This window comes from Musca domestica, unplaced genomic scaffold (genome assembly GCF_030504385.1).
Source record: "Musca domestica strain aabys unplaced genomic scaffold, Musca_domestica.polishedcontigs.V.1.1 15, whole genome shotgun sequence".
NCBI classification, from domain to species: Eukaryota; Metazoa; Arthropoda; class Insecta; order Diptera; family Muscidae; genus Musca; species Musca domestica.
This window is the reverse complement of record NW_026712207.1, coordinates 17,129,301-17,155,193: the sequence shown is the minus strand read 5'-3', so window position 1 is coordinate 17,155,193 and position 25,893 is coordinate 17,129,301. Positions and strand designations below refer to the sequence as shown.

The 25,893-nt window shown below is 35.5% G+C and overlaps 3 protein-coding genes and 3 pseudogenes across 4 annotated transcripts; 3 read left to right on the top strand and 3 right to left on the bottom strand.

Moving 5' to 3' along the window:
* Positions 1-97: 97 nt before the first annotated feature.
* On the top strand, positions 98-3,043 carry LOC101899343 (GPI mannosyltransferase 3). Of its 2 annotated transcripts, XM_005178560.4 has the most exons (7): positions 98-398; positions 465-932; positions 1,001-1,129; positions 1,625-1,879; positions 1,938-2,135; positions 2,243-2,486; positions 2,574-3,043. In XM_005178560.4, exons 1-7 carry the CDS (start codon positions 271-273, stop codon positions 2,763-2,765), a joined length of 1,614 nt encoding a protein of 537 aa, XP_005178617.2. In that variant the 5' UTR covers positions 98-270; the 3' UTR covers positions 2,766-3,043. The 2 variants fall into 2 exon arrangements, with proteins under 2 accessions (XP_005178617.2, XP_005178616.2); XM_005178559.4 differs by having other exon boundaries at positions 103-398; positions 2,243-3,043.
* LOC101899164 (transmembrane protein 267) lies at positions 2,991-4,456 on the bottom strand. Its single transcript, XM_005178558.4, has 2 exons — positions 3,872-4,456; positions 2,991-3,814 (listed from the first exon to the last, which is right to left on the bottom strand). The coding sequence occupies exons 1-2, from the start codon at positions 4,160-4,162 to the stop codon at positions 3,437-3,439; spliced, it is 669 nt and encodes a 222-aa protein (XP_005178615.2). The 5' UTR covers positions 4,163-4,456; the 3' UTR covers positions 2,991-3,436.
* Positions 4,457-6,597: 2,141 nt separating this feature from the next.
* LOC131801271 (ubiquitin-conjugating enzyme E2 variant 1-like) lies at positions 6,598-8,948 on the top strand. The gene is made up of 4 exons (XM_059119758.1): positions 6,598-6,757; positions 7,813-7,955; positions 8,044-8,166; positions 8,237-8,948. The coding sequence occupies exons 1-4, from the start codon at positions 6,736-6,738 to the stop codon at positions 8,375-8,377; spliced, it is 429 nt and encodes a 142-aa protein (XP_058975741.1). The 5' UTR covers positions 6,598-6,735; the 3' UTR covers positions 8,378-8,948.
* Positions 8,949-12,096: 3,148 nt separating this feature from the next.
* LOC131801293 (cytochrome c1, heme protein, mitochondrial-like) lies at positions 12,097-13,852 on the bottom strand (annotated as a pseudogene).
* A 1,048-nt stretch (positions 13,853-14,900) lies between these two features.
* On the top strand, positions 14,901-23,010 carry LOC131801292 (citron rho-interacting kinase-like; annotated as a pseudogene).
* LOC131801270 (protein arginine N-methyltransferase 7-like) lies at positions 23,002-25,893 on the bottom strand (annotated as a pseudogene).

The following is a 25,893-nucleotide window of genomic DNA, read 5'->3' as shown; positions in this document are numbered from 1 at the left end:
CCACATATTTTTTATTAGCCGCGACCGCGTCGTATGGTGACGTCATATACAACAACAACAGAACGGCAACTGAGACTATTTATATTTTATTTTTAGATTTAGCCTTTATATTTTAAATATAGTGCGTGTAGAATTTTTTTTGATTTTTTAGAATCGTTTTTACGTGTCTTTCATTGAATATTTTTTATCGAAAGAATATCTTGAGCTGGTTTGAGAATTTAAAAAGCCTGCGGTTCCCACTTCAATCTTATGTTTTGTTTCTGAATTGAGATGAATTTGATACTCGTGTTTTTATTCTGCTTAGCTGTACGCACTGCCTCAGTTTTCGTAGTAAAAACGTTTTATGTTCCTGATGAATATTGGCAAAGTTTGGAGGTAGCACACAAAATTACATTTGGGTAAATACAATACGTTCTTAGCGTCCACGCAGTTACGAATATATATATCTTCTTGTATAATTTTAGATACGGCTACTTAACATGGGAGTGGGTGGAGGGAATACGTAGCTACATATATCCCGTTATCATAGCTGGAATTTATAAAATTTTGGCGTTGCTGAGTCTGGATACTGTGAAATGGCTGATTATCCTTCCTCGTTTACTACAGGCTACTTTGTCGGCATATTCCGATTATCGATTTTTCATTTGGACAGGTAAAAAGAAATGGGGACTGTTTCTCATGGCAGTGTCTTGGTTCTGGTTTTATACCGGCTCGAGAACACTAAGCAATACGTTGGAGACGTCATTGACAACTATTGCTTTGAGTTACTTTCCATGGAACGGTGAAGGTGTAGCATATTTGTGGCCAGCTGCTTTGTGTGTTTTCCTGCGACCGACCGCCATGATTATATGGCTGCCATTGGTTTTCTATCACCTTCACAAATCCAAATTAAGATGGACGGAATTAGTATTTAAGCGATTCATTGTTGTTGGGTAAGTAATCCACATATATTTTCCTTGTGATTTTGTTTTGAATAAGACAATACAACCGATATTTTCAGATTACTTGTTGCGGCAATCTCCGTGGGTATCGACTCCTACATGCATGGCCGCTTTCTCATTACTCCATATGAGTTTCTCAAGTACAATGTTATTCAAAATATTGGCAGCTTCTATGGCTCCCATCCATGGTAAGATGCTAGTTTCGATAAGATAGATGAAGCATAAACGCTCAGAATACTACATATTACAAAAACGGTACACATATTTGTATTAAACCCTCTTCCACAAAATTTCAAAATTACAAAATATGGCGTGGGTCTATCACATAAATTTTGTTAAAACGTAAAAGAATCATTTCGGTTTAAACTGTCGAATATCAGAAGGACCTAATTGACATGCAACTAATTTGTTTGGCAATGCGTCCGGGGAAATTTCATAAAACCACGAGGTTTCGTTACAAAATAGTCTCCAAGTAGGAATGCGAAATGTCGAAGGAAATTGTCACGCTTTATTATTATTATTATTATTTTTTTTTTGAGTAAATAGAAGCGAGAATCTACCGTCAAGTATCCACCATCCGGAAACTTGATCCACAAAGGGGATCTCAATGCAAGAATGTGTAGAAAGTTTACGCATTAGGAATTCAGTTTTAATGATTGTTAATTCACTTTTCTTTATTTTAGGTATTGGTATTTTACAGTTGGTTTGCCTACAGTTTTGGGCATTAATTTTCTGCCTTTTCTATTTGGTACCATCGAAACTATTCGTCATAGCCGTGCATATCCAACACGCAAATACCTGTTGTTGACCGTTTTTCTATCTCTGATTATATTAAGTACTGTAGAGCATAAAGAATTCCGATTTGTATGTGTTCTACTGCCATTATGTTTATATATTGCCTCAGATACCTTAACCAGATGGAGTTACAAAGCGTCAAGGTAAATTTTACAAAATAATATAGCCTGCATATTGATTTCATGAATTAATATTTTAAAGGATTTCGTTGTGGTTTGTTGCCATTCTAATAATTGTTGGCAATGCTATACCAGCCTGGTACTTAAGCACGATTCATCAAAGGGGACCAATTGATGTTATGACAAAACTGAATCATATAGCATCAGAATACAAATCCGAACAGAACCGCCCTGCAAACATACTCTTCCTAATGCCATGCCACTCCACTCCGTATTATAGGTATGATTTATTTTATATTTGCTTGTAATCTTCCTAGACGAGACAATAGCGAATACGTATGGTTTATTGAGTTGTTTAATAAAAATTTTTCTTCAACACCATTTTAGCCACATCCATCAAAACGTCACTATGAGGTTTTTAACGTGTGAACCAAATTTGAAAGATACACCCAATTACAAAGATGAGGCGGAACTCTTTTTCGAGTCACCAGTACATTGGTTACGTTCTCATATTCCTTCGTACCCACGCTCGGCAAAGCCTTCTCACGTGGTACTGTACGAACCGCTAGCAGACACAATAAACGAATTCCTTGTTGACTACAAGCTATTGGAAAAGGTTGCGAATGCGGAGGTAAAAAATGTTGATCCCCAAATCCTCCTGAAAAAGTGGTCCGTCCTTGTAAAGGAAAATCAGTTTAATGCTGATTCTCTTTTACAGTACATTAATTCAAGGACTGGAAGGAACATTCTTATTTATCAACGTTTACGTGATGGCGAAGAAAATAAGTTTAATCGAAATGAATTCAGAAGTGAGGACGAATTGGTGGTAAAATATCCAGATTTAGCAGAATTTAAGAACATCGATGGTGTATATGATGAAGTGGAAACGGAACATAATCTGTTCAACTAAAACATTTAAAAATGTTTCTTTTATATAGTCCATGATCAACTGGTACAAATACTTTCCTCTATAAGCTATGCATTATGTATAATTAATTTTAGTTAACGTATTTAATTACAAGTTATCACAAACTACATGATTTTTTAGCTCATCGATCTAAATATTTACTACATTAGTTTGATTTAACATTGTAAAATTTTCGGTGTTGTCGGTAAAAAATTCAAGTGCAAATAATTAAAGTTTAAGAAGATTTATTAATAAAAATTTTAACTAAAAAACGGCAATAATTGTTTTTTTTTTTACTTTCCCAAGATCTGATAGCGAAAAAGTAAATACTATTTTCTATTTCTAGTACTTATATCACAATATCTAAAGAGGACTAACCATATTAGGAAAATTTTGAGGAACAGGCGCTGCGGAGTTCAAGTTAGTACATTTTTCTTTAGCGGGTGTATCATGTGGATAATTTTTTTTTTTTTTTGGCTTTGCTTTGAGCTAAAATATCCACTCTATCGAATGCAAAATATGCTTTGCTGTGTGATTCTACATAATTCTAATGTATATTAAAGCTAATAAAACCTTTTAAAGGTGTATTTAATTGATAAAAAATATTTTTATACTACGTTTCAAATCACATGTTTCCGTTGTTATATTTATAACCACTGAAGGTTCTCATCGAATTACACCTGCATGTAACGGTAGCCTCTGGCGTCTTTGTAATGATGTCCTTCATTTAGTTTAATATATTGACCAAGGAATTGTTGCACAATGGAACTGCGGCATATGTCATACAAATTGCTTACGACATAAGGCGTTAATACCGTTATGAGGATGTAAGCCAGATTTGGTAATTTATTAGTATGTCCCCAGGGATAAAACCAATATCCACGACGTATGGCATCACGTGTATGGTGTGTTATAAAGGCACATAGCAAAACACCCAATACAAGGCTCCACTTAAAATAGTTGAGACAAGAAGTGCAAAGATAAGCCAACAGAAGCAGAACAATAAGCGATGAGCAATGTAGAAAAGGACGCCGTGAAAGATTTGTAGCATCCTAGAAGGAAATAAAACGTTTTAATTTGATTTAATTTGATTTTGATTGGCAGCTTACCTCCAAACTCCAGCTTCTAGCTGCAATGAAGTGGTCGATGTCAATAAGTGAAGAACAGGCAAAACAAGTAAAAATCAGGAACCATCCAAAGAAATGTGTAGTTCTTTCATAAAATTGTACAGCAAAAGCAATGCCGGACAATGCACCAATTGCGGCATGGGTAGCATTGTCCGCCAAGGCTTTAAGCAGCGGATGCTGTGTCAGTTCAACAAAATTATCACCCAATAGGCATGTTATAATTACCACGGTGGTAATAATAATACGCATGTATACCATTAGGTGAAAATACATTGGATCTCCACGAAGTTTATTGAAATGTATATTATGTATGTTTTTCTGTCGTCAGTCGTGCGTGAAATATTTTAACAAATATTGAGCATTACAATTTTGCACTATTATTATTATTATTATATGCACTATTCACATCATTTCATTACATTTGTTATTGTTATTAAGAACCTTTTTAAAATCAACCAAGGTCTATAAACAGGTCACACAGGAGGCCCAAATAACACTTGACGTACGCCTTCAACGATGCAGTACAATTCAAGGCCTATTAAACAGGACGTGTAAGTCACAATGAAAACCTACCATTGAGATTAAAAAATAAAAACATACATTGCCGAAATGTTTGTTGTCAGAAGTGGGGCACAGTCACAACAAATGCAGAAGCCACACAGACCATCCAATTAGACAAGCTGATTTCAGCCGCATTGTCAAAATGAATGCCAATTGTGAATTAAACGTAAACAAACACTTTGTCACATGGTAGAAGAATACAGGTAGTCGCATCAACACAGCTGCTGGGACAATGACTTCCCAAATCAGATATTTCCTTCCAGAGTTTTTTATCGTTTAATCACCTCTGCAATTGCAATGGGTCCAGATATGTAGGAATTTCAAATTAATACATTTGAAGTCATGGGTGTTGTTAAATGTTCAGCATTTGTTCCAAACTTTAAGTTAAAAATCCTTGGTCATACCTCTGAAAAATATGCAGATATTTTAAAGTAATGATGTAAAATTAATGCCCGATAATGTGAACTTCACTTCCTTCACTTTTCCTAAATTAAGGTATAACAAAAGTGGACTATAAAAGAAAAAGATATAAGAACGGACCTATAAATATAAGAAACAATCATTGCAGAGCCCTTATAGAAGAATTTAACTAGTTAAGCCCATGGTACAATAAGGAGGTAGAACAGCTTCGTAAAACTATAGAAATACAGCCCTGTGGCTATGCCCGCTTTCTGTCAGAATTATTCAAAATTATATCCAACAAGTTGTTTTCATTTATTTGATATTTTTTGTTCATTTTTAAAATGAGTCAAATAGCGCGAAAGATGAATGAAATGCCTGGATGTTATCTCAAAAATATGATCTAAGCAGTTCTATCTTTCAATTCTGTGGCAAATCTGGTTAATATCATTAAAGCGCTCCGTGCGCCCCGCAATTTACGTTTCTTCCAATCATTAAGCCTGTCAATGTAGTTTTATGTACTCCACCTTAATGTGAAAATTTGGAAGATATTTCAGAAAGAAGTTCTTTGTATTTAATTATTCTTTCGCGATTAATTGTTTCTTTTAAAAATTGAGGAAAATATCAAATAAAAGTTCAAAACTAACACAACAACAAAGACATAGCCTTATCGACACTGAACATCTCTTTATGGTTGTGGTCAGTAACATGATATAACGGAAGACGCTTTTATTCTACCAGGTCCTTTATCGCGTATCACGTGCATTCTTGCTCTGTTCCAGAACCTGGAATAATCTACTAGTTTTGCTTTTGCTTTTTCTTCGATCTCATAAACGGAAAATCGGTTATCGTAACATTTCTACACTCTTTCAGTTCTGAAACAGTCCACCTGATATGGCCTCACGAAGAATCCAGCCGATGACTTCAACCAGTCAAAAAATCGTTTTATGTATTCTAACCTTAAAGACTCTGTCAGAAAATCGGTTGTCGTAGTAAAAACTTTTACATTTTTGCCGCTCCGGAAATACCAAATATTTTTTTACATATATAGTGTACAATTTTCCATATGTAGAAAGTCAATCGATCGCAACGAGCACTGTTTTTATCGGAAAAATAAAATTTAATAAAAATTGTTATTTGTTTGTTGTGTAAAAATATATAAAAATAAATTTGCTGTAAAAATTAATCCAAAAAGTACTATATTTTATACAGAAAATACTATATAATCACAATCTAACGAAAGGAAATAAGAACATTGAAAGAGTGTGATAGCAAGAATTATGAGTCTTATTTAAAATTATTTTGATATATTCACGGAAATACATGGTTAATGATATTTAAAACCCTTATCGTCTGATTGACATTGAAAGTCTCCATGTGGTCGTTTCAAATAAGCATTCCCTTTGCATTTTCGGCAATTTAGCTTGTTAAATTTCACTGCATGGTAAGCAGGTTCCAACCTCGGGTTTTTGTATGTACAATGGATTTATAAATATAAATTTTGACAATGAGATGTTGTCAATTAAATAATTTTTAAAAAATGTAAACATATGATTGCATGACTTTACCTTCTTTATTATACCATGCTTGAAACTATTGTGTTAAACTAAAGTTACTTTACTTAAATAGACAAAATCAAAAAAACGTGGATCAAATATTCCATCTTCCTAAATGAATACTTTACATCGTAGAAATCTCAGTGACTACGACAATGACATTTATATGAGCTGGTACATCGCCGTTAACCACTTGAATCGCCTTCGAACTTTTAGTGCAATAATTTAAGAGGTGATTCAACGGCTTCAAGAAATTTGACAAACACAGGGACTCAAAGTTTAAGTTTTTTTGGTGTGTGTGTGAATGTAGATCGAAAAAGAAGAGTGAAAATGGCGAATCAATCCGGTGTAGGTAAGAAATTTTTATTTATTCCTAATATGTTCACTATTGGAACAATAATTGCAAAAATGTGCTTCATATTTTAAAACATTGCTAGCATGTAGTGTGCCAGTGTATAGTGAAGCTACTTGGGTTATTTTTGACATTAGGTATGTCTCCTTGTGTTTGCAAATTCTTTTGCCGATGTTAGGCGTGAAAATGTATTATTTTCAGTGGAGTGTGGCGTGAAACAAAATTAATCTTCGAATATGTTTTCATAAAAATGTCTGTTTGCAAAGGATCTAAACATTCCTCTATGGCTTGAGACATAATGAAGAATTATTGAAGTCTAGAAAAAATATTGGAAAATATGCAGCTAGTACCCCTCCCACCAACAGTCCATATATGAGTTAGATGTGCGCCTGTGCCTTGCGAAGAATAAATGAATCTGTCCAAGTATGGATTTATTGACGATTTTTTAGACTAAATTATAATAGCTACTCAAATGAATTTGTTTAGAAGATATTTAATTCATTTTAAAGTAACCCCACAATTGAATGCGTTAATGTTGGAACATGTAGCGTTAATTAGATTAGATTAGGCCTCTGAAAGATGTAGTGATGCATATTTGTGGAAACAACAATAATTTCCAATAAAGCTTTGGTACTTTATGTTGGAATTCACTATTTATGAAATGCAATCAATATTTGCTTTAATCATATGTGGCCTCTGTGTTTATGCAATACACATTGTGATGACTCAATAGTGGAACGTAATATTCATACAATGTCTGAAAACTGGAGATAGAACAAATTTAACTGCACAAATCTCGTGTTGTGTTATTTTTGCCAATTATTGTTGATGTTGCATTGATTACGTTCTATTGTTACGTTCTTTGTATCGATTGAAATGTCATGCCGCTATATTAATGATATTAACATGTCATTTGGGCATGAGGAGTTGGAATTTTACGGTCACTATTAGTTTTTTTTTTTTATATTTTATAAAGTAATCATGTAAGGTCATTTTGAAAACACTAACCATATAAAAAATATCTGAGCATGTCTTTAAAAAATTTACATTTTCAGTGGTTCCAAGAAACTTCCGTCTACTTGAGGAATTGGACCAAGGCCAAAAAGGTGTGGGCGATGGCACTATTTCTTGGGGTCTTGAAAATGATGATGATATGACTCTTACATATTGGATTGGCATGATTATTGGTCCTCCTCGTGTAAGTTTAATATTCTTATTTGCTAGTTTTTAAATTGCAAAAAACTGTTTCATGGCGTCATTTTGTGTTAATTGGTTCATTTTTTCAGACACCGTATGAGAATCGAATGTACTCTCTAAAAATTGATTGTGGCGAACGTTATCCTGATGAGCCTCCCACGATAAAATTTCTAACTAAAATCAATATAAACTGCATTACTCAGAATGGAGTGGTGAGTTAAAGTGTACTTTTAAAAGCTTAAATTAAATTTCTAATTTTTTTCAATTTCTAATTTTTTATAGGTTGATCCGAGATTAGTGCCCATGCTTTCACGATGGAATCGTGAATACACTATCAAATCGTTATTGCAAGAGATACGCAGAATTATGACTTGCAAAGAAAACCTGAAACTGGCGCAACCACCAGAAGGCAGCTGTTTTTAGTTACAAAAACTGTAGCAGCATTTACAACAACTATGACGTCAATAAACAACAAACATTAAGAAGCTAACAGCTAAAACACTATATTTGCCAGCTATATATATTACAAAATATGGCAGAAGACTACCCCACAAAAATATGAAGCATGGTTTAGTACCAGTAATAGAAAAGCTTCTCTCTGTTGTTGTCGATCCAAGTTGTTTCCAATAAAAATACTATTTATTGCTTTAAACTATGAAATAATGTGGCTGGGATAACAGATCTGCTGCTTAATTATTTATTTCTATAATACTTGAAAACATAAAGAATATTACGAACCTCGTATGTATATCACTGATGCTATTAATATGATTTAAATCTAATTTTCTTCTGTAATCTCGTCGAAAACTGCTATACACCGCTCCCATTCTGCCGTTTATGTGAGTTTAAAGTGAAACTTATTCGAAGAATAAAAGAAAGCTGGTAGAAGAGTTATTCTTGGTCAAACACCAGTCAAGTAAAGGTTTATCGTTGCTTAAAGTCACCTTGGTTTATTTTTTTTATTGTCTAATAAAATACTTTAAACTATTTCTAATACATCGTTTTATTGTCCATTTATAGCTTTTACGCTAAACACTTTTTTTCAAGCAACCATTTTCCCCAAATTAAAAGTTTTCCAAACAGTTCGTTTACTTTGAGAGTATCGTATGGATTATAATTTTAAGAAGAATCTCTACACATAACAGCGGAACTTGCGTAAATATAAAAATTGATATTCACATACCAGACAGACGATTGCATTACTAGTGGGGACACCCTCAAAAGAGATAAGTGAATGGTATTAAAAAACGTATGTAATTGTAATATTGAATAAAGTTAATTTAAAAAATCCGTGTATGGTATATTTTGTTTGGACATCCATATTCAGTTTATAAAAATGAGACTGTCAAAAGGTGTAATTTAACAATTCTGCATTGGATCATTAAGGTTACTTACTTTATAGATGGATTATGTATGGGCAAACTGATGAATAACCATTAATTATTTGTGATTGAAACTTCATTTACTTTATGCAAACAGTATTTAATTAATATTGCCAATAGTAAAATTTAATATTAAAACTTTTAGCATTGCATTATTTTATTTAAACATCTTCTAAAAGCAGACTGTTTGACAGTTTAATGATTATATAAATATATTTTTTCGTTTTATGAACTTTAATACACTTGACCACACATAGTATGAGGGGATTTTAAGTTTGTCGTTCCACTTGCAATTCTTCGAAATAAGCATTTAAGACCAAACATAGTATATATGTTTCGAGGAAATTACTAGCTTCGGAACAAAATGAAGAAGGTCGCTAAAATTTTGTTGAGTACATTTTTGTAGTGACAATGGGTCAAATATGTCAACATTTTAATATATCCCCCATGTAACTGCACCACCAGATTAAAGGTTTAGTTATATTTTGGATAGAAGTTACTATAAATTGGCAGTTTATTTTTTTATAGATCCAAGTTTATATATAGTCCCCATATAATATAAACCTCTGATATTTGATATTTTGACTGCGTCACACTTTTCACCGAAATTGTATCGATGCGCTCATTTAAACGTACCTCCCTATATTTCGTATTTCCTGATTTTTGCTATACTTTTCATTGGGATTATTTTAAATTTGGAGTTCGCAATGGGTACCAATTCCTGTGACAGAAAATTACCTGCGCCTATCCACGTCTTCGTGTAGCTCTCATCTAACTGTACCTCCTTATATTTTAGCTACATTTTTCAACAGAACTCAGGTTGCCTATTACAAGAGTTCGTAATAGGCAACCTTCTCGCTGACCTATAACTCTAGAGCTAGAGATGTCCACATTTTTTTATAGATCCTTATAGTTGTAACAACCGATATTCGGAATTTTTTAAATTTCATATTTCAACGGACTCCTTAACATTTTACAAGTTACTTCCATATGTTGGAGGGCCTTACAGCTTCCGAACGGCTGAACTTAGTTGCTTTTATATGTGTTTAAATTACAAACTAGGCGATACCTGCAACGACGGTTTTACACTATAATTGTATGGTTTTATAATGGGATTTCATTTTTATATATTTTCAATATAAACAGTTAGCTAGCCCATGGACAATTCCTAAAATTTCTTTATATGACTATTCTAAAATTAGTTATAAAATGTTAATCTTAAATATCGTAATTAAACATTAAAATAAATTAAAAAAAAGATGAGCAAAAATAACAATGGACTCTGAATAATTAAATGAATCAGCAATACAAAAACAAATTACCACAAGAAAAACAATGAAAACTGTAAACGATATTTTAATTAAATTAACAAATAATTTACGTTTATAACACTTTCAAGCAAAATTAAATGTCTTCTGATAAGATGACAAATTTTTGAAAATGCTAGCAAATCCTAAATAATTCTAACAGAGGAGTCAAGCGTGGTATAAAGATTTTCGGGTAACATAGATCCCATATCAATCGGCTTTGCAAACGATCTAACGCCAATACATTTTTACGGACTCGGTTTGGAACCAAGTGTGATGGATGCATTCTCTTCTGCTCTTGTCAATAATTTCTATTCACTGAATATGAAATTTAATTATGTGGTGGGGTCTCTAACCCTTTTTGCCGTTTCCTGGAAAAGCTACAACTTTGGATGGAAAAATGCATTTAAACTTGATTTAAAAATCAGTAACATTTTCGTCGCTAGCTTAACGATAAATTTCGTTAAGTGCTGAAATTATAAGCATTGAAAAAATTGTTGTTATGGATAATTGCGCTATCTCTGTAGTAAACTAATAAGAGAAACCCTACTACTGATGTAAATTGAAACATCTGATTTTAATTCGATGATTCATTTGTAATTCGTTACATTGCAGTTGTAACTCGATAATTCCTTCTGTAATTCGTAGCATTTTAATTGCAATTCCAATGTAACAAATTGTAACCAACTCAATATTGATTTTATTCTCTACTATTTCTGGGGGAAAGCTGTAATTTTTTACCAAGGCGTAGGGCAGACGATACGTAACATGCTTTCGGAAAGAGTCATCAGTTCCATTTGTTTTTGTCCGAACTAACATATTTATGTGGTTTATTAAAAGTCTAGCTATTTAAAATTTTGATTATTGATATTGATTTCGTATAGTTTTTAGGTTAAAGTTTACCTTCCCTACGTTATTTTTATATTCGTTTACTTTCTGTCCTCTGTGAAATCCAGTCATGGTTCTTTACAGCACTGTGATTACATTATTGGGGCTTTGATTGAAATTATTATTCCTGACTCCAGATAAGCGTGCCAATTTATAAATCTCACTTGGGGGGAAGTTTTGAATTAATGCACAGAAACTCATAGTAAAACCTTGACAGTGAAATAATTAAATAAACCCAATCAACGTGACCAGTTAAAATAAGAACCAACAATGGTGCTTAAGTGGAACTCAGTGAAAATTACAAAGACCTAGTTTCAAAACTTATTGCTGATGAAACACTTCGCATATTGTGATATTGAGTAATTTATTTGTTTTTAAATTACCTTCGTTTAGTAATTTAGCTTATTTTTGGTTTTAGTTATTTTTATTGTTTTTAATTTTCTAATAACGGTTTTTTAGATTATTTCTTTTCTTTGTAGTTCTTTCATTATTATCAAAGGCTATTGTTGTTGTTGCTGATGGTAGCCTAATTGGATACATTAAATGTGGCGTTAACTAAAATGGCTTAATCTTTCTTGGGGACGAAGAAAATCTTTCGTGATTTCAAAGCGGACCACTTATTCTCTTAATGTAGTAAGTGATGGCAGCCAAGAAGGTCATAATACCAACGACCTTAATGATCATTTGTTTGCGTACATCATGTTCGGGCTCAGAAGTCCATTTGAGGAAGGTAGCCACATCCTTAGCCAACTGACTTTGGGTTGGCTGGAGTACCGTCTTGGTATTCAATGACCTAGAGATTGGACGACCACATAGGGCATATTTATGTTATAAAACTTTTTGGATTTACCTCATTGTACAAACCTTGGGCCATCGAAATGGCTCCTCCAGGGAATAAGGGTTGAAATATTGACCCTCACGTAATACTACACCAGCTGGGCATCGAAATACCAGTAAGGAGCGAGAAAATGTAATCTTCGCCGCCATGACGGGCAGAAACAATATAGCTTAAATCAGGTGGATAAGCACCATTGTTGGCAGCACGAGCAGCTTCTTCGTTGGGGTAAGGTGATGGGAAGTAATCAGACAACTTGCCAGGGGCGGTCATAGTATTTACCAGCATCATCATGACCATCACGTACCTATAGTTGAATTTACATTAAAATTGCTTCACAATGCTTTATCATAGCTTACCATAATGCCTTCGGCTTCAGCCTTAGCTTCGGCTTCAGTGTGTGTTACACCAACTAAATTGCGGTAAGCAATGTATTTCATCGAGTGGCAGGCTGAACAAACTTGCTTGTACACTTCGTAGCCACGGCGTACACTATAATAAATTAAATCCATTGAGAAAGTAAATAAATAAAAATATATCTTTCTTTTTTCATATAAAAGACTCAAGCGTTAGCTCTTTTATTCGCACCTGCTGGGTCCAAAGCTGAAATAAGACCACTGTGGCTTCCATGGCATCTTAGGTGGATGAACTTCAGTGCCGGAAAGCTTCAACAGATTGCTCCAGAGCATAAATAAGTGCACCTACACCGCCGGTCAAGGCTCCGATAGTGGCCACTAACTGCAAATGAATTCGAAAATTAGATCCAAATTATAAACCAGTCAATTTTATAAATTTCTACCCTTCCCAACATTTATTATTACTATTGAGGTTATGTACATACAAAATAATTACCGGAGTCGACGTCCGTCTCTCCACTAAACATCTCTGTATGCGACTTACCTTCTTCTGACCATTAGTCCAAGTTTTTGCGGTGGACAAGCCATTAGCCTGAAAATTAAAAAAAATGTATTAAAAATTCCAAACAATATTTTTTCGATAATATTTCTATCCGAACGTGTAGTTTTGTTGGACCTCTAATAAAAACAAAACCTCAATGGCAGGTTACATAATGTCACTGGTAAGAAAAACCCCGTAGAAAAAAATTATACTGCCATTGCAGCGTCAACACTATTTAGATATAGGAGTGTTTAGGTCAAATCTGTAGTGCTTATACGTATTATTTTAAATTATTTAGATTTTAAGTCATTCTTTATAGAGACAGACACTCGAACACATTTCATAACGCGACACGAATATTGTCGAAGACAAATGATGTCGATATTATTTAACACAAGATTGTTGATTTATAGAAATATTTGGTGGTACCTGCTGCAGATTCAATGCAGGTACGGATTTAAGCAATTTGGAACCACAAATTCTTCCTAACGTAGCCGCCATCGTCGTCTTGGCCAGAAGCACAAATTTTTTTGGAGGAATGAAAGAAAATTCAATTCGAATCACGAAAAGATTACGAAACTAGAGCTGGTAAACAGCGATGACATTTTAGATCGTAGATTGTATCGATATCTAACACTGTCGACTCATCGGTCACAGCAGTTCTGTTCCAGATCCGGCACGAATCTAATCGTTTTACAATATTTGTCAAGTAAATAGTAATAATAAAGTTACCTGCCATATTTGAGAACGTATTGAGTTAAAAATTATTGGTCGGTTTCAGAACTGCAAGAATGTAAAAGTTTTACTACGATTACTGAATTCCCTTTATAATATCGAAAGAATGCAAAACCAGAAGCAAGTTTTTACTACGATAACCGATTTTTCCTATATGATATCGAGAAAATATTGGCAAAACTAGTAGATTCTTGAAGGTTCTGTAACAAAGCATATGTTTGACATTTTTATCGTAGAAAAAATTGTTACATATTTGCAGTTGGGAACATACCATATACATTGTTTACTGTGGAATACAACTATTACATATTCCCATTGTTGTGCAGGTCTAACCATTTACCTAAATGCTTGCGTGTACATTGTTAATGAAAAGAATAAAATTTAACATTTTAACATTGACAGGGCGTTTTTTAATGTTTGATTCGGAGTTTTCAAATTAGGACATAAAACATAATTAGACTGTTCCGAACTGCACAAATGTTCACGTTTTACTACGGTAACCGATTTTCCTTTATGCGAAATAGCAGATTCGTGCAGCTTCTGTAATACACCAATATTGAAAAAATGTGAATATATGATTTTTTGTCAGCAATTTGTTTCATGCGTATTTGGGGAATACGGGCTTTACAAAATACTTGATTATGGTGAAAAGGTTGGTATTTTTGTACGCAACGCAAACATTTTGGCAAGACTCTGAAATGTAATAGATTTGAGTAATCGCATCTATGTACCGAATACTTAATACATTGATGGGTATTTATTACGCTTTTTATTGTGTATTTTGAATTTCAACGACACGACGCATTTGCCGCCATCTGACTTGAGAAATTTTAGAATGTCAAAAATATTTATAATCGCAGGAAAATGAGTTATTAGAAACAATCTACAAGTAATAAAGCAAAATGGATATTAGTTCGGATGCTATTAGCGTGCGAAGTGTGCGCTTAAACAATGTTTTGTTGGGTAAGTGTAATTCAACCTCTTTTTCGTGCTGTAAGAAAATGTGTGTGATGTGTTTTAGTTTGGAAGCGGGGAAGCCAAATGCAAGAAAACGTAAAAACATACAACTGCTCATATTTTTTGAGTATTCCATCCATGGCCAAAGTGAAATTGTTTTATATATTGTATCCATTTTATGCCTTCATAGATTCCTCCTACAAACAGTGTCAACAAATGATAATGAAATTGTATTGTAACATTTATACAACAGCGTCCAAAACATTTGGATACTGAAATGGTAATTATTTCTAAGACCATTGAAATTAAAAAGAAAACACGAAATTCAGAAGATTCGATTATTACGATTGCTCCCTGATGAAAATTCTGGATACGGATGAGCGTGCATTATAGCGTGTTTTGTTGCTGTTTCCACGAACAACAATCACTTATATAACTTCTTAGTAGTATGCCGGGTTGGGATGAACTCGGGTCGTTCAATCATTCCAAATTTAGCACAATGTTCTTAATTGTTTTTAGGCTTTTGAACGTTACTGTCCTTTTTGCAAATTACATATGCAATTCCTGTGGAATTCCAATGGGTCATGTCATGAAATGTTAGGGATGAAGCTCGAGGGGTGTAGAAATAGATTGTTTTAATATCTGGTAGTGGAAACATGAAAATAAATAAATAAATGAAATGAATATTTGATAGGCCAAACATTACACCAACTCTTCTAAGTTAAAGGTAACAATAATAATTTTGATCAAGTTCGATCCGGGAATAGCATTTTCTATGAAAAACCTAAAGTTTTTCACCACACAATTCAAACGCATAAATATATGAGAGTTGCCCAAATACGTCGGGCGTACAAAAATTTTAAGTTCACATTTTCATCACTGACAATTGATTTTATTTCATCATTTGTGTGTTGCAAAAAGAAACAAATTATGTTATATATCAAATGGGAACGGTTGTGATTGGAAAATATAAAAATAGGGTCATTTTTAAAAATTCTCAAAATTAGCACCGGTATTAATTGTTAGATTTTTAGATATGGACTGGGAAATACGGACGTACCATAGTGGAAAAGTTGGAAATTTTTTTATACGCTACGTCGAATTTTAGGCAAAGCTATAATATTTGTCCACTAAAATGTACAATTCCCGAAAAATGAATGTCGTGCTAAAAAAATACAGTTACTCTTCATAAAGAAACATAAAGGACGCTTATTATTCCAAATCTGATTAGACTGATATATGTCCCTAGATTATTAAGAATATGGATATAAAATGATCGAGAAATAGGAAAGACTACTCCAAAACCAATTGGAATTAGAAATGTTGTAGAAAACCCAAGTAAGGCCAAAAGTGATTACATACTGCCATGATTTTCTGAAATAATGTAAAATTAACAAAAATAATTTGCTAAATTTTGCATTTTTCCTGGTTCATTTGAAGTTAAACAATCTTTTTTTACGAAACCTATAATTTAAGATGTAAATAAAAATGATTATGCAAAGAAAATGAAAGGATATCATTTTCCATTTGTAATTTAATTTCTTTATTTACATTGAACATAGGCGGGCCGAGGATATGGCGTGAGTCAGTTACTATCGGAGTTCTTGAACCGAGAAAGCCTCCTGGAGTGCGTTTTTGCCTGCTCTACAATGAATGCGATAAAGAATCATTGCGCAACCGCGACAAGCACATTGCAGAATTGTCAACAAATGTATGTTCTCTGTATAAAAATGACAATCCTAAAGCATAAAATCAGTGTATATTTCTAATCTAACCATTAAAGTTTGTTCAAAATGTCAATGCTTTTATTTCCATGTTGGCGTTTCGTTTAACTGTTATTACAGAAATATGAGCTGATTATATAGCTACATAAGCCATATGGGTAATGGATATATATTCTAATCTCTGATACTTTCAGACAGAAGTATTATCGAAGAACACAAGTCTTAGAGTCAATGTCAAGGATTTCAGCGTACGCAGTTTAATCGGAAAGGTTATTTTGGTAATGTTTATCTGGTAGTGGAAAAGCAGACATGTGACATTTACGCCATGAAAAAGATTAGAAAGTCGGTGGTCACAACATCGCAAGTTCGTGAGGAACGTGACATAATGTCCAAAAGGTGTTCTGAATGGATAACAATTTGCAATATGCTTTTCAGGTAATATCTTTAGAATCAGTTGTGGTCTTACATCTATTAATGTGAATATTTTAGGACAACGAGCACCTGTATTTGATAATGGAATTTCTACCAGGAGGAGATCTACTGGGTTTGATGTCCTCGACATTTTCCTTTTGACGAACAGATGACAAGATTCTATTTAGCCGAGCTTACTGTGGCGATTAATGAATTGCACCGCATGGGATATGTCATCGGGACATTAAACCTGAAAATATACTAATTGATCGCTTTGGGTCATATAAAATTGGGGGATTTTGGCAATGCAGCAGCGTTGGATAGAGATGGCCATGTTTTTAGTTTGTCGCCGGTTGGTACACCCGATTATATTGCTCCAGAGCTGCTGCAAACGATCTCAACGTACAAATTATCGAAGAATATGCACGATGTAAGCTGTGATATATGTAGTTTTGTCCCTTACTCACAATAAGTAACCAAATTATATTTTCAGGTAAGCTGCGATTTTGGTCCATGGGCATAATTGGTTATGAACTAGTTTGCGAAGTTACGCCGTTTCACGAAGACAATGTACATGAAACGTACTCCAAAATATTAACTTATTGTGAGGAAAGTAAACTAAAGGAACTCATCTCATTTCCCGCCGATTTAAAGTTGTCAATTCATTTAAGGAGCCTCATTGAGTCTTTGGTAACAAATCCGTCGAAACGTTTAAATTACGAATCAATACGAAAGCATCCCTTCTTTGAAAACATCAACTGGGAATCTTTGCGTTCCGAAGTTCCACCCATAATACCTCACTTCAAAGCGAGATGATATCTCAAATTTTGAAGACTTTAATCGCAAAAAAACTAAAATTATTGATACTGGAAACGAAAAATACGGCAATAACACTTCCACTGTTAATTCCAACGAATTTTGCGGAAAGATTTGCCCTTTATTGGGTACAGTTTTGTTCACATGGAGCTGCAAAAAATTGAACATGGCGCACTAGAGGACTGCGCTATGCCAAGCTTAACAACAAGCTAAAAGAAGAACAAGCTAAGCATAGGGAACGTCTGGGAGAAATTACTAATTAAAGCAAGAACTTCTTCGCGCTGAACTAAAAGCCAAAACAAAGCAATACCCAGTCCCGAGCTTTAGAAGATGCCAAAGAGGAAATAATAAAAATGAAAAATATCATTAAGGAAAAAAATAACGAATTGGCCACATGGCGCACTAAAATAAAGACACTGGAAAGTTCATTGAAGATCGAACAGGAGATGTGGAGTAAGAAGAGGCAACAATAACCGAACTGTTGCGCATGAACCGACAGAAATACGATGAAGCTAAAAACGCGTCGGATGCTGTCTACGAAAAAAGGATTTAGAAAAGACAATGGAGATTGCCGCAATTAAATGCCAAACTCGATAGCGGGAAGCTGAATTGTCGCTCAAAGTAGAAGAATGCGCACGCTTGCAAGATACAATGGAGAACTACAAGGAAATGCTGAGGCAGCATAAGGAACAATCCCAAAGAGATCGTGAAGAATTTGAAAAAAATAAATCCAGCTTGTCCGAAATATACGAACAAAATTGACAGAGCTAAGGGCAAAATTGAGACACGAAAAAGATCACAAGTCACGTCTAACAATGGAATTGCGTGATGTTCGAACGGAGTTGGATGACACATTGATAAGTACAAAGTCTTCGGAAGAAGAAAAGAAAGCGTCAGCAAAAAGCAATGACGATATACTCAAACGCCTCAACAAAGAAATTGATGCCAACAATGAATTGTACAAGCAAAATTCCGAACTACAACATAAATACTTGGAAGTATTGAAGTCGTTAGAGACGTTACAACAAGAAAATATCCGTTTAGAAAGAGAATTACAGGTAATAATTGTTGTGCTTTATTTTAGGCGTAAGTTATTGTCTATTACCTGTGTCTGTCTTGTCGTTCCTGGTGGCGTAAAAATGTCGTAGATGTTTGAACTAGAACAGTCATTTTCCTCTTATTGTCATTTCTCGGAAATTACTGCAATAATGCACATATTAAAACAGACTAGGTTATCGATCCATTTTTAAATTCTCTGAAAAGCTTTTCAGAGCAAAAGACCGTGTTGAAAGAGAAAATAGCGTGCCGTGCCATTATAAAATGTTCCGTATAAGAATTGCTAATCAAAAAAAATATTTCGCCTCACCACCTAAATTTCGGAAAATACCGTGAGCGAATTATTAATAATTTTATGTTATTACATTATTACAGCATTGTTGACAATATTCAAATTTTCGGCTTAGTTGACTTTTCTTTTGTTTAGGATTACAAACCTAGTTTTTTGTTGCAAAACAGACCTTCTCCGGCAATGTATATATATAGTTCTTCGTCCCTATTTTCAAAATATCTTTCTGTTTTGTTTGTATTTGTATTTTTACGATGTTCATAATTTATTACTAAAAGGTGGCGGAGTGCGAAAAAAATCTGGCTAATAGCGAAATAGCTGTCGAGTCTTCGCCATATGAAACAGCACCAGGATCGATGTCGGACATTCGAATGATGGAAGAACAGTTAAAAGCCGATTTGGAGGTAGCAAAAGAGAATGAAACTACGCAAAAAGCTCGAGCGGACAAGTTGCAGGAAATTGTTGAAAAGTTAGAGGAAATGCTAGAGAAGTTTAATGAGCAGTCATTATCCCCAACAAAGCCAATGCCTGCTCCGAGGAATGCAAATCATCATGCAACAGCCGGTGATATTTTGGAGAAACAAAACGAGCGATTAGAAGACAAGTTGGCGGCAGTTCGTGAACAAATGATATTGGAAAGACAGTCAGCACGCACGGCTAATCTAACCTTGTGGAAAGTTGAGAAACAGCTAGAAGAAGCATTGGGCGAGAAGAAAATGACACAGAGGCGAATGGAATTGACCGAAGAGCGCATTAAAAAGTCCAAGCTGAGCGGGATGATGTCAAACGTTCGCTTAAATTGTCCGAAGAGTCTCTTAAACAACGGGAGGAGAGGATTGTTGAATTAAAACAGGAAATAAATAGCTTAAAGGCCGATGTGCTTAAGGAGCACCGCTTGTGGGAGAAGGCAGAAAAGGAACGTATTGATAGCAAAGCTGAGGTAAGGTTTAGATCAAATACTCACTGAAAATACAGATTACTCATGGTAAAACCTCCACTCTGTTTTTTAGGTAATGCAACACATATCAAAATGTAAACAACTAGAGGATCGCTTGAGCGATTTGCGACAGCAACTTCGACAGTGTCAACAAAAGTGTGACAAAATGGGCATCGAAAACACTCGCCTCTTTAGCGAAATAAATGAAGAGAGGGATTCACACGGATGCACCCAGGAACAGCTTTCGGCCACACAAATCGAATTGAAAAATCTTAAGGACAACTACGAAAGATTGAAATACGCCTGCACAGTAACGGATAACCAACTCACAGAGGTGGAGGCGATGCTCGAAAAGGAGCAGAAATCCAACAAGGCTCATCAAGAAAAACTTGATCGTTTATATTCACAACTGCGAGAAAAAGAACAAGTAGAATCGGAGTTGAAAACAAAATTAAGGGACGAACAGTGTCTTAAACGAGATCTAGAATCTAAGACTGCCAGCTTGTCCCAAGAAGTCCAAAACCACACACCGCTCTAGAGGAAATGAAGAACAAACTTGTTGAGCAACAGCAACAGTTGGTGGAGCAAACTGCAGCACTATTTGCCACACAGGAAAGAGTCGAGGTCTTGCAGAACGAAAACCAGAGCACGCTAGTTCTTAATGAGAATCTAGAACGCGAATTGATATTGCTGAAAGAGGAAAACGCTGGCATACTGTCTGACCTTTTCCACGCCAAAGAAGAGGTCCAGAGGTTGCAGCAAAATCTTGCCGATTCTTTGGCATCGAATGCAGAACTGCACGGTGAATTGCAGGATCTCAAAAGGATATTGGAAGAAAAAGAAAATTTCTTCTTGCAGAGAGATATAAAGTCAGAAGCTACGCTGGCACAACACAAAAAATTAATCGACTATCTGCAGTTGAAGGTTGAAGATCTAACACAAAAGAAAAAGAAAACATTTGCTGATAAGCTTTTTGCCATCATTCAAACGCCGTGCCGAATAAGAAGGAACTGCAGTCCACTATAGAAAATTCAATACTATATCGCACTCTACAGGAAGAACTGAAAAGGGAGAAAATGCGCTGTAAAACATTGCAGGAACAATTGGATAAACTGCAAGAGGTTGGTGTTAGCACATTACGACGTTCCCCTTTGAAAGCAAAGGAAAATCAAATGGGGGTACAAAATGAAGTAAACGAGAACTCCCGTAAAACCCCGACGAAACAAACGCGCAGCCAAGAAGGAGACCAAATTAAAGGAGATCACTTTGCTTCGTCGCCAAATTCCAACAAATCGGCAAATTATGTACCATCACATCATCGTTTTGAGCTGTCATTGCAGGAAACCAATAGTGGAACAGATAATTGTGTAGTGTGCCAAATGCTATAGTTGCTGGGTCTCCATTTTGGAAGTGTCGAGTTTGTAAAGATCCGGTCCATAGAAAATGCCGTGGTGCTGCTAAAAATGATTGTGGTGGTGTATCCCAATTGCTTTCTGGTAATACAAACAATGGTAGTTCCGCCAACAGTATTGAAGCGCTAGCACAGGAACCATCTGCTCCCTTAGAAGTAGATTTGGATACAGAGTCTATTGGCAAATATTCATACGAAGCGAAAATTGATGAGCCGGACGCAGGCAATTCCAAACCGCTGCCAGGAGCGAGTTGCGACAAAAATACTCTAATTTTCGCTATCCCACACATAGAAAATGAAACACCGATTCAGGTGGCATGCGCTTACGAAATCGAAGAGAATCAAATCCTATTGCTGGGTTGCAATACTGGACTCTACGCTCTACACATTCATTCCAAGAACTTAGTCCACATTGCCGGTATAGACGCCGTAAGCTGTATTGCGATTTCGCAGCCTCTGGCAAAAGCCATAATGGTCGGTTCACATGGCGAGTCGCTCTATCAATGCGACTTCCGTCATTTGCAGTCCCGATGCCAGTCCAATGCTTGTCTAAAACCGGCGCTGGAGGCATCGATATTGGAGTTGCCATTTGCAAACCGGACGTCTGCCGAAAAGTGGCAATTGGTACAAATATCTCAGGAAAACGACCAACCCTTAGATACAGTAGCCATTGCAGCCACATCCAATCGTATTGTGATCCTGAAATACGACATTAAATATCAGAAATTTAAGCCTGTCAGAGCTCTCGACACCGCCACAGCAGTCACATCAATATTGTACACTCGACATTCTGCAATTGTGACATCGGATAATTTTTCGAGATTGATTTGACCACATACGGTGCTGAGGAATTTGTAGACGTATCAGATAAATCGCTTTCTCACGCGCACGACTATACCCCTATCAGTGCACTGCGTATTTCGAAGCATGAATTTTTGTTATGCTTCATGGAATGTGGTATTTTTGTAGATGAATACGGTTGCCGTTCACGCCCCTACGACATCCATTGGGAGTATACACCATGTGGCTTCCTTTACAGGGAACCATTTTTGTATGTCGCCCATTTTCAGTCTGTACAAATCTTACGAATACACCGCTCATACAGCCAAGAAATTGGATCTACCGCTGCTCAAAAGGATTCAGATGCAGACATAGACGATTCGAACAGGCCACATTTTAAACGCTGTTATCTGCCATTCTACATGCCTACACTGTTAACAGGAAGTAGCAAATTGGATGCATTTGCTCTTGCGATACAAAAATCAAACGGCATGCAAGAAATACACCTGGAGGCTATGCAAACATTCAAGCAGCAGCACAACGATTCCATCGAGACGATATCTTCTGTTGGGACTTCCTTAACAATGTCGACTATAAATTAATTAGTCACTATTAACTTTCACCTTTCTATGTATTTTCATTACATGTCCTTTTTACTGTTTACTATAACTGATCAATATTATATATTAACATTTAAGTTATTTTTACCGTTTTTTTTTTTTTAATGTACAAAAATTGTATAACAACCTTCAATAAAAAATAATGAAAACAACTCTCGACTTATTTTACAATGAAATTAAAGTCTATAAGTCCTTTACCAGGTTTAAATTCCACTTCCCAGGACACTTCACTCTTCCCATTCACAACTTGTTGCGTTTGACTCATCAAATGTACGCCCTGGCGAACAAACATATTCCATTTTACATGTTTGCCAACTTCAATGGGCTCGGTTGGTCCAGAGCTCACAATTGATTTGGGATTGCCTGTGCTGTCCAACAACCAATCGACCCATAATGCGATCCCATTGCAACTCGATGTGCTTAAAGTAAAGAAGTTAAAACAAATGCATATGATTTGTAAGGAATGAAACTTACTATTCATGGGGATGCTTCCTTTCAATGATTGCATTTGATCAAATTTTTTGAAATCCACTTGCAGTATAACCTGCTCCTTTGCCAATGCCTTGCCAGGATATTCCCAAGCGGTTGAGCCTCTACCTTTGCCTGAGCCACTGATATGGATTTCTAAGAAATTTATATTTATGGAACAACGTTTTGTTTTTAATTTATGTGTCTAACTCATGCCTCAACCGATATGTGGTTCATTATGTACTTGCCTGCACCATTTCATCAAAAAGTCTTAAATCGAAACCCTCGCACTCCTTAACCGGGCTACGAATTTATGAAGGTCTAGGAATTCAAGTGGACGCAATAAATTTTTGCTCCAAGTGGCGATATAGGCATTTCTTCGAATTTATGAAACTTATCCTTTAGTTGCATAAGCAAAGTTCCAAAATAAAAGTTGTCCCATGGCAATATGGACGTTAGAAAATATGGCTCGGCGAATATAAAGTTAACGGCTTGTAATTCGTCGTCTGTTATGTCGCCCAGTTTTTGAGCAATTTTCACGTTTTCCAATTGATTGTTCTTAGCGATACCCTTGAGAAACTCTCTCGAGTATTGTTGCGGCTCATAACATATTACCGACTTGGCTCCAAGTTTAACGCTGGCTAATCCCAATAAGCAGCTGTCCCCTAGTACCAGTACGTTGGAACTCTCATTTATCTTTTCTTCCAGGCATTCATGTAGCGTTTGTTACGAATACTCTCGTTCATTTGTCCAATCCTTGATCTAGAATAAGTCAAGTGCATCCTGCAGGAACACTGGTGTCTGGGTACTTTTTTATTCAACTCATTCGTGCCGATACTTACATCGAACCATAACGAATACTCATCATGATTACATAGAAGTGTAAACGTATCGTCTTTTTGCAAATTTAAAGGTTTTGGTACATAGTAAATGGCCTGCATCCAATGGTCTCGCCATGGAATGACATTGGACAACGGTTTTGCTGGGTATTCTGATGCAGCCATCTCTTTTAGATGAGGATGTGCCCAGAAGGGCGCACAAGACAATCTGATTTCGCCTTCTAGATCCAGTGCGATCTCCCACCAGTAAAACACTAAGTCAGTACTGCCAACAGAACTTGCTTTTGCCTCCATATTACAATGTCGTTCCGATGCACGTGGTTCTTTTTTGTTAAAGTCAAATTGAAATATTTCTAAGGGTTGTAATTGGTCTAAATGTTTCTAATGGTAACTGAGAAAGCTGGACGTCATGAAGATTAGCTTCTCCTTTACATTCGGAAATTTCTTTTGGGGGCCTCAATAATACGTCTCCATCCAAATTAGCTAATATCTTCATCGAATTCCATTGAGCCGCCAAATGAGAGCTAACCACCTGTGCAAAACATACCGCCTTCGAAGGAATGCATATAACGTCATCTGTCAACAAATGTGCGTGCGCATGGTTGTAAATACCTATAGCACCTTCTCCGATAAGTTCTGTATCCAAAACCTCAGTGACCAATAATTGGCTTTCCTTGGCATATCTACGCCAATTTCAATTTCTGTCGATCTCTTCTTGATTAGTTTGATTTTATCCTTCATTCCATTGGCCTCTAAAATTTGTTCGGCGCAATTGGCCATGGGTAAGAAAGCCTCGCATGCCGTCACTGAATCTGCTCCTGACGACACCGCCATCATTGACAATATTCCCGTGCCCGTACCAATATCGAGAACATGAGCTTTCTTCCCCAAGCTATGCATATGGGCTATTGTTTTCTTCAAAGCTTGGTAATATTTCTGGTTTCTCTCCCAGTCATGAAGCATGTCTCCGAACCCAGCATTGGCCACTTCCTGGTAATAGTCGTATGTGTCATCCTTCGCAGCCCATTCGTTCTGTCCACTAATGGGATTTAAAATCTGAGTAAATACAGCCATATAGCGTGTTCCGATTGAACTTGTTTTGATCAATTTCTATGGAAAAAGAAAAAAAATATTTACATATGTTCCAAATTTGTCGAAAATGTCTGTAGAAACATCTCAAAGCTATTTCTGACTGGACGTTCTTAAATAAGCTAATTTGTCCACCTGTTTTGCCTTTTCAGGGGCCGGACAACACTACATATTTCACATATTTCTTCACTATGACTTTACAGCTACTGACGACAGATATTTAGATAATAAACATTTAAACTAGAAGGACAGAGTGCGGGTCTTTGAATGATATTCCAGCATGGAGTTAGAATATGATTTGAATCCGTCGTAAATGGGGACATGGGCATGCATAACCTCAATTCAATCTCTCGCTTTTTTCTAAGCATAATCTGCTCAAATTCCATAAAACTTAGTTTTTAATTTTTAATTAACTCCGCACACACTCACACTGTACAGCGAGTACATTAATTCGAAAGTTATATATTTCTTAAATAAAAACAAACTATATCATTTCAC

Bases quoted from the DNA above. Each gene is read 5' to 3' on its own strand.
- LOC131801271 (XM_059119758.1), top strand. From the start codon at position 6,736: ATGGCGAATCAATCCGGTGTAG. The intron at 6,758-7,812 runs GTAAGAAATTTT...TTACATTTTCAG, and splicing joins GGCGAATCAATCCGGTGTAG to TGGTTCCAAGAAACTTCCGT. The intron at 8,167-8,236 runs GTGAGTTAAAGT...AATTTTTTATAG, and splicing joins GCATTACTCAGAATGGAGTG to GTTGATCCGAGATTAGTGCC.
- LOC101899164 (XM_005178558.4), bottom strand. From the start codon at position 4,162: ATGTATTTTCACCTAATGGTATACATGCGTATTATTATTACCACCGTG. The intron at 3,815-3,871 runs GTAAGCTGCCAA...ATTTCCTTCTAG, and splicing joins CTAGAAGCTGGAGTTTGGAG to GATGCTACAAATCTTTCACG.
- LOC101899343 (XM_005178559.4), top strand. From the start codon at position 271: ATGAATTTGATACTCGTGTTTTTATTCTGCTTAGCTGTACGCACTGCC. The intron at 1,130-1,624 runs GTAAGATGCTAG...TCTTTATTTTAG, and splicing joins TTCTATGGCTCCCATCCATG to GTATTGGTATTTTACAGTTG. The intron at 2,136-2,242 runs GTATGATTTATT...ACACCATTTTAG, and splicing joins CACTCCACTCCGTATTATAG to CCACATCCATCAAAACGTCA.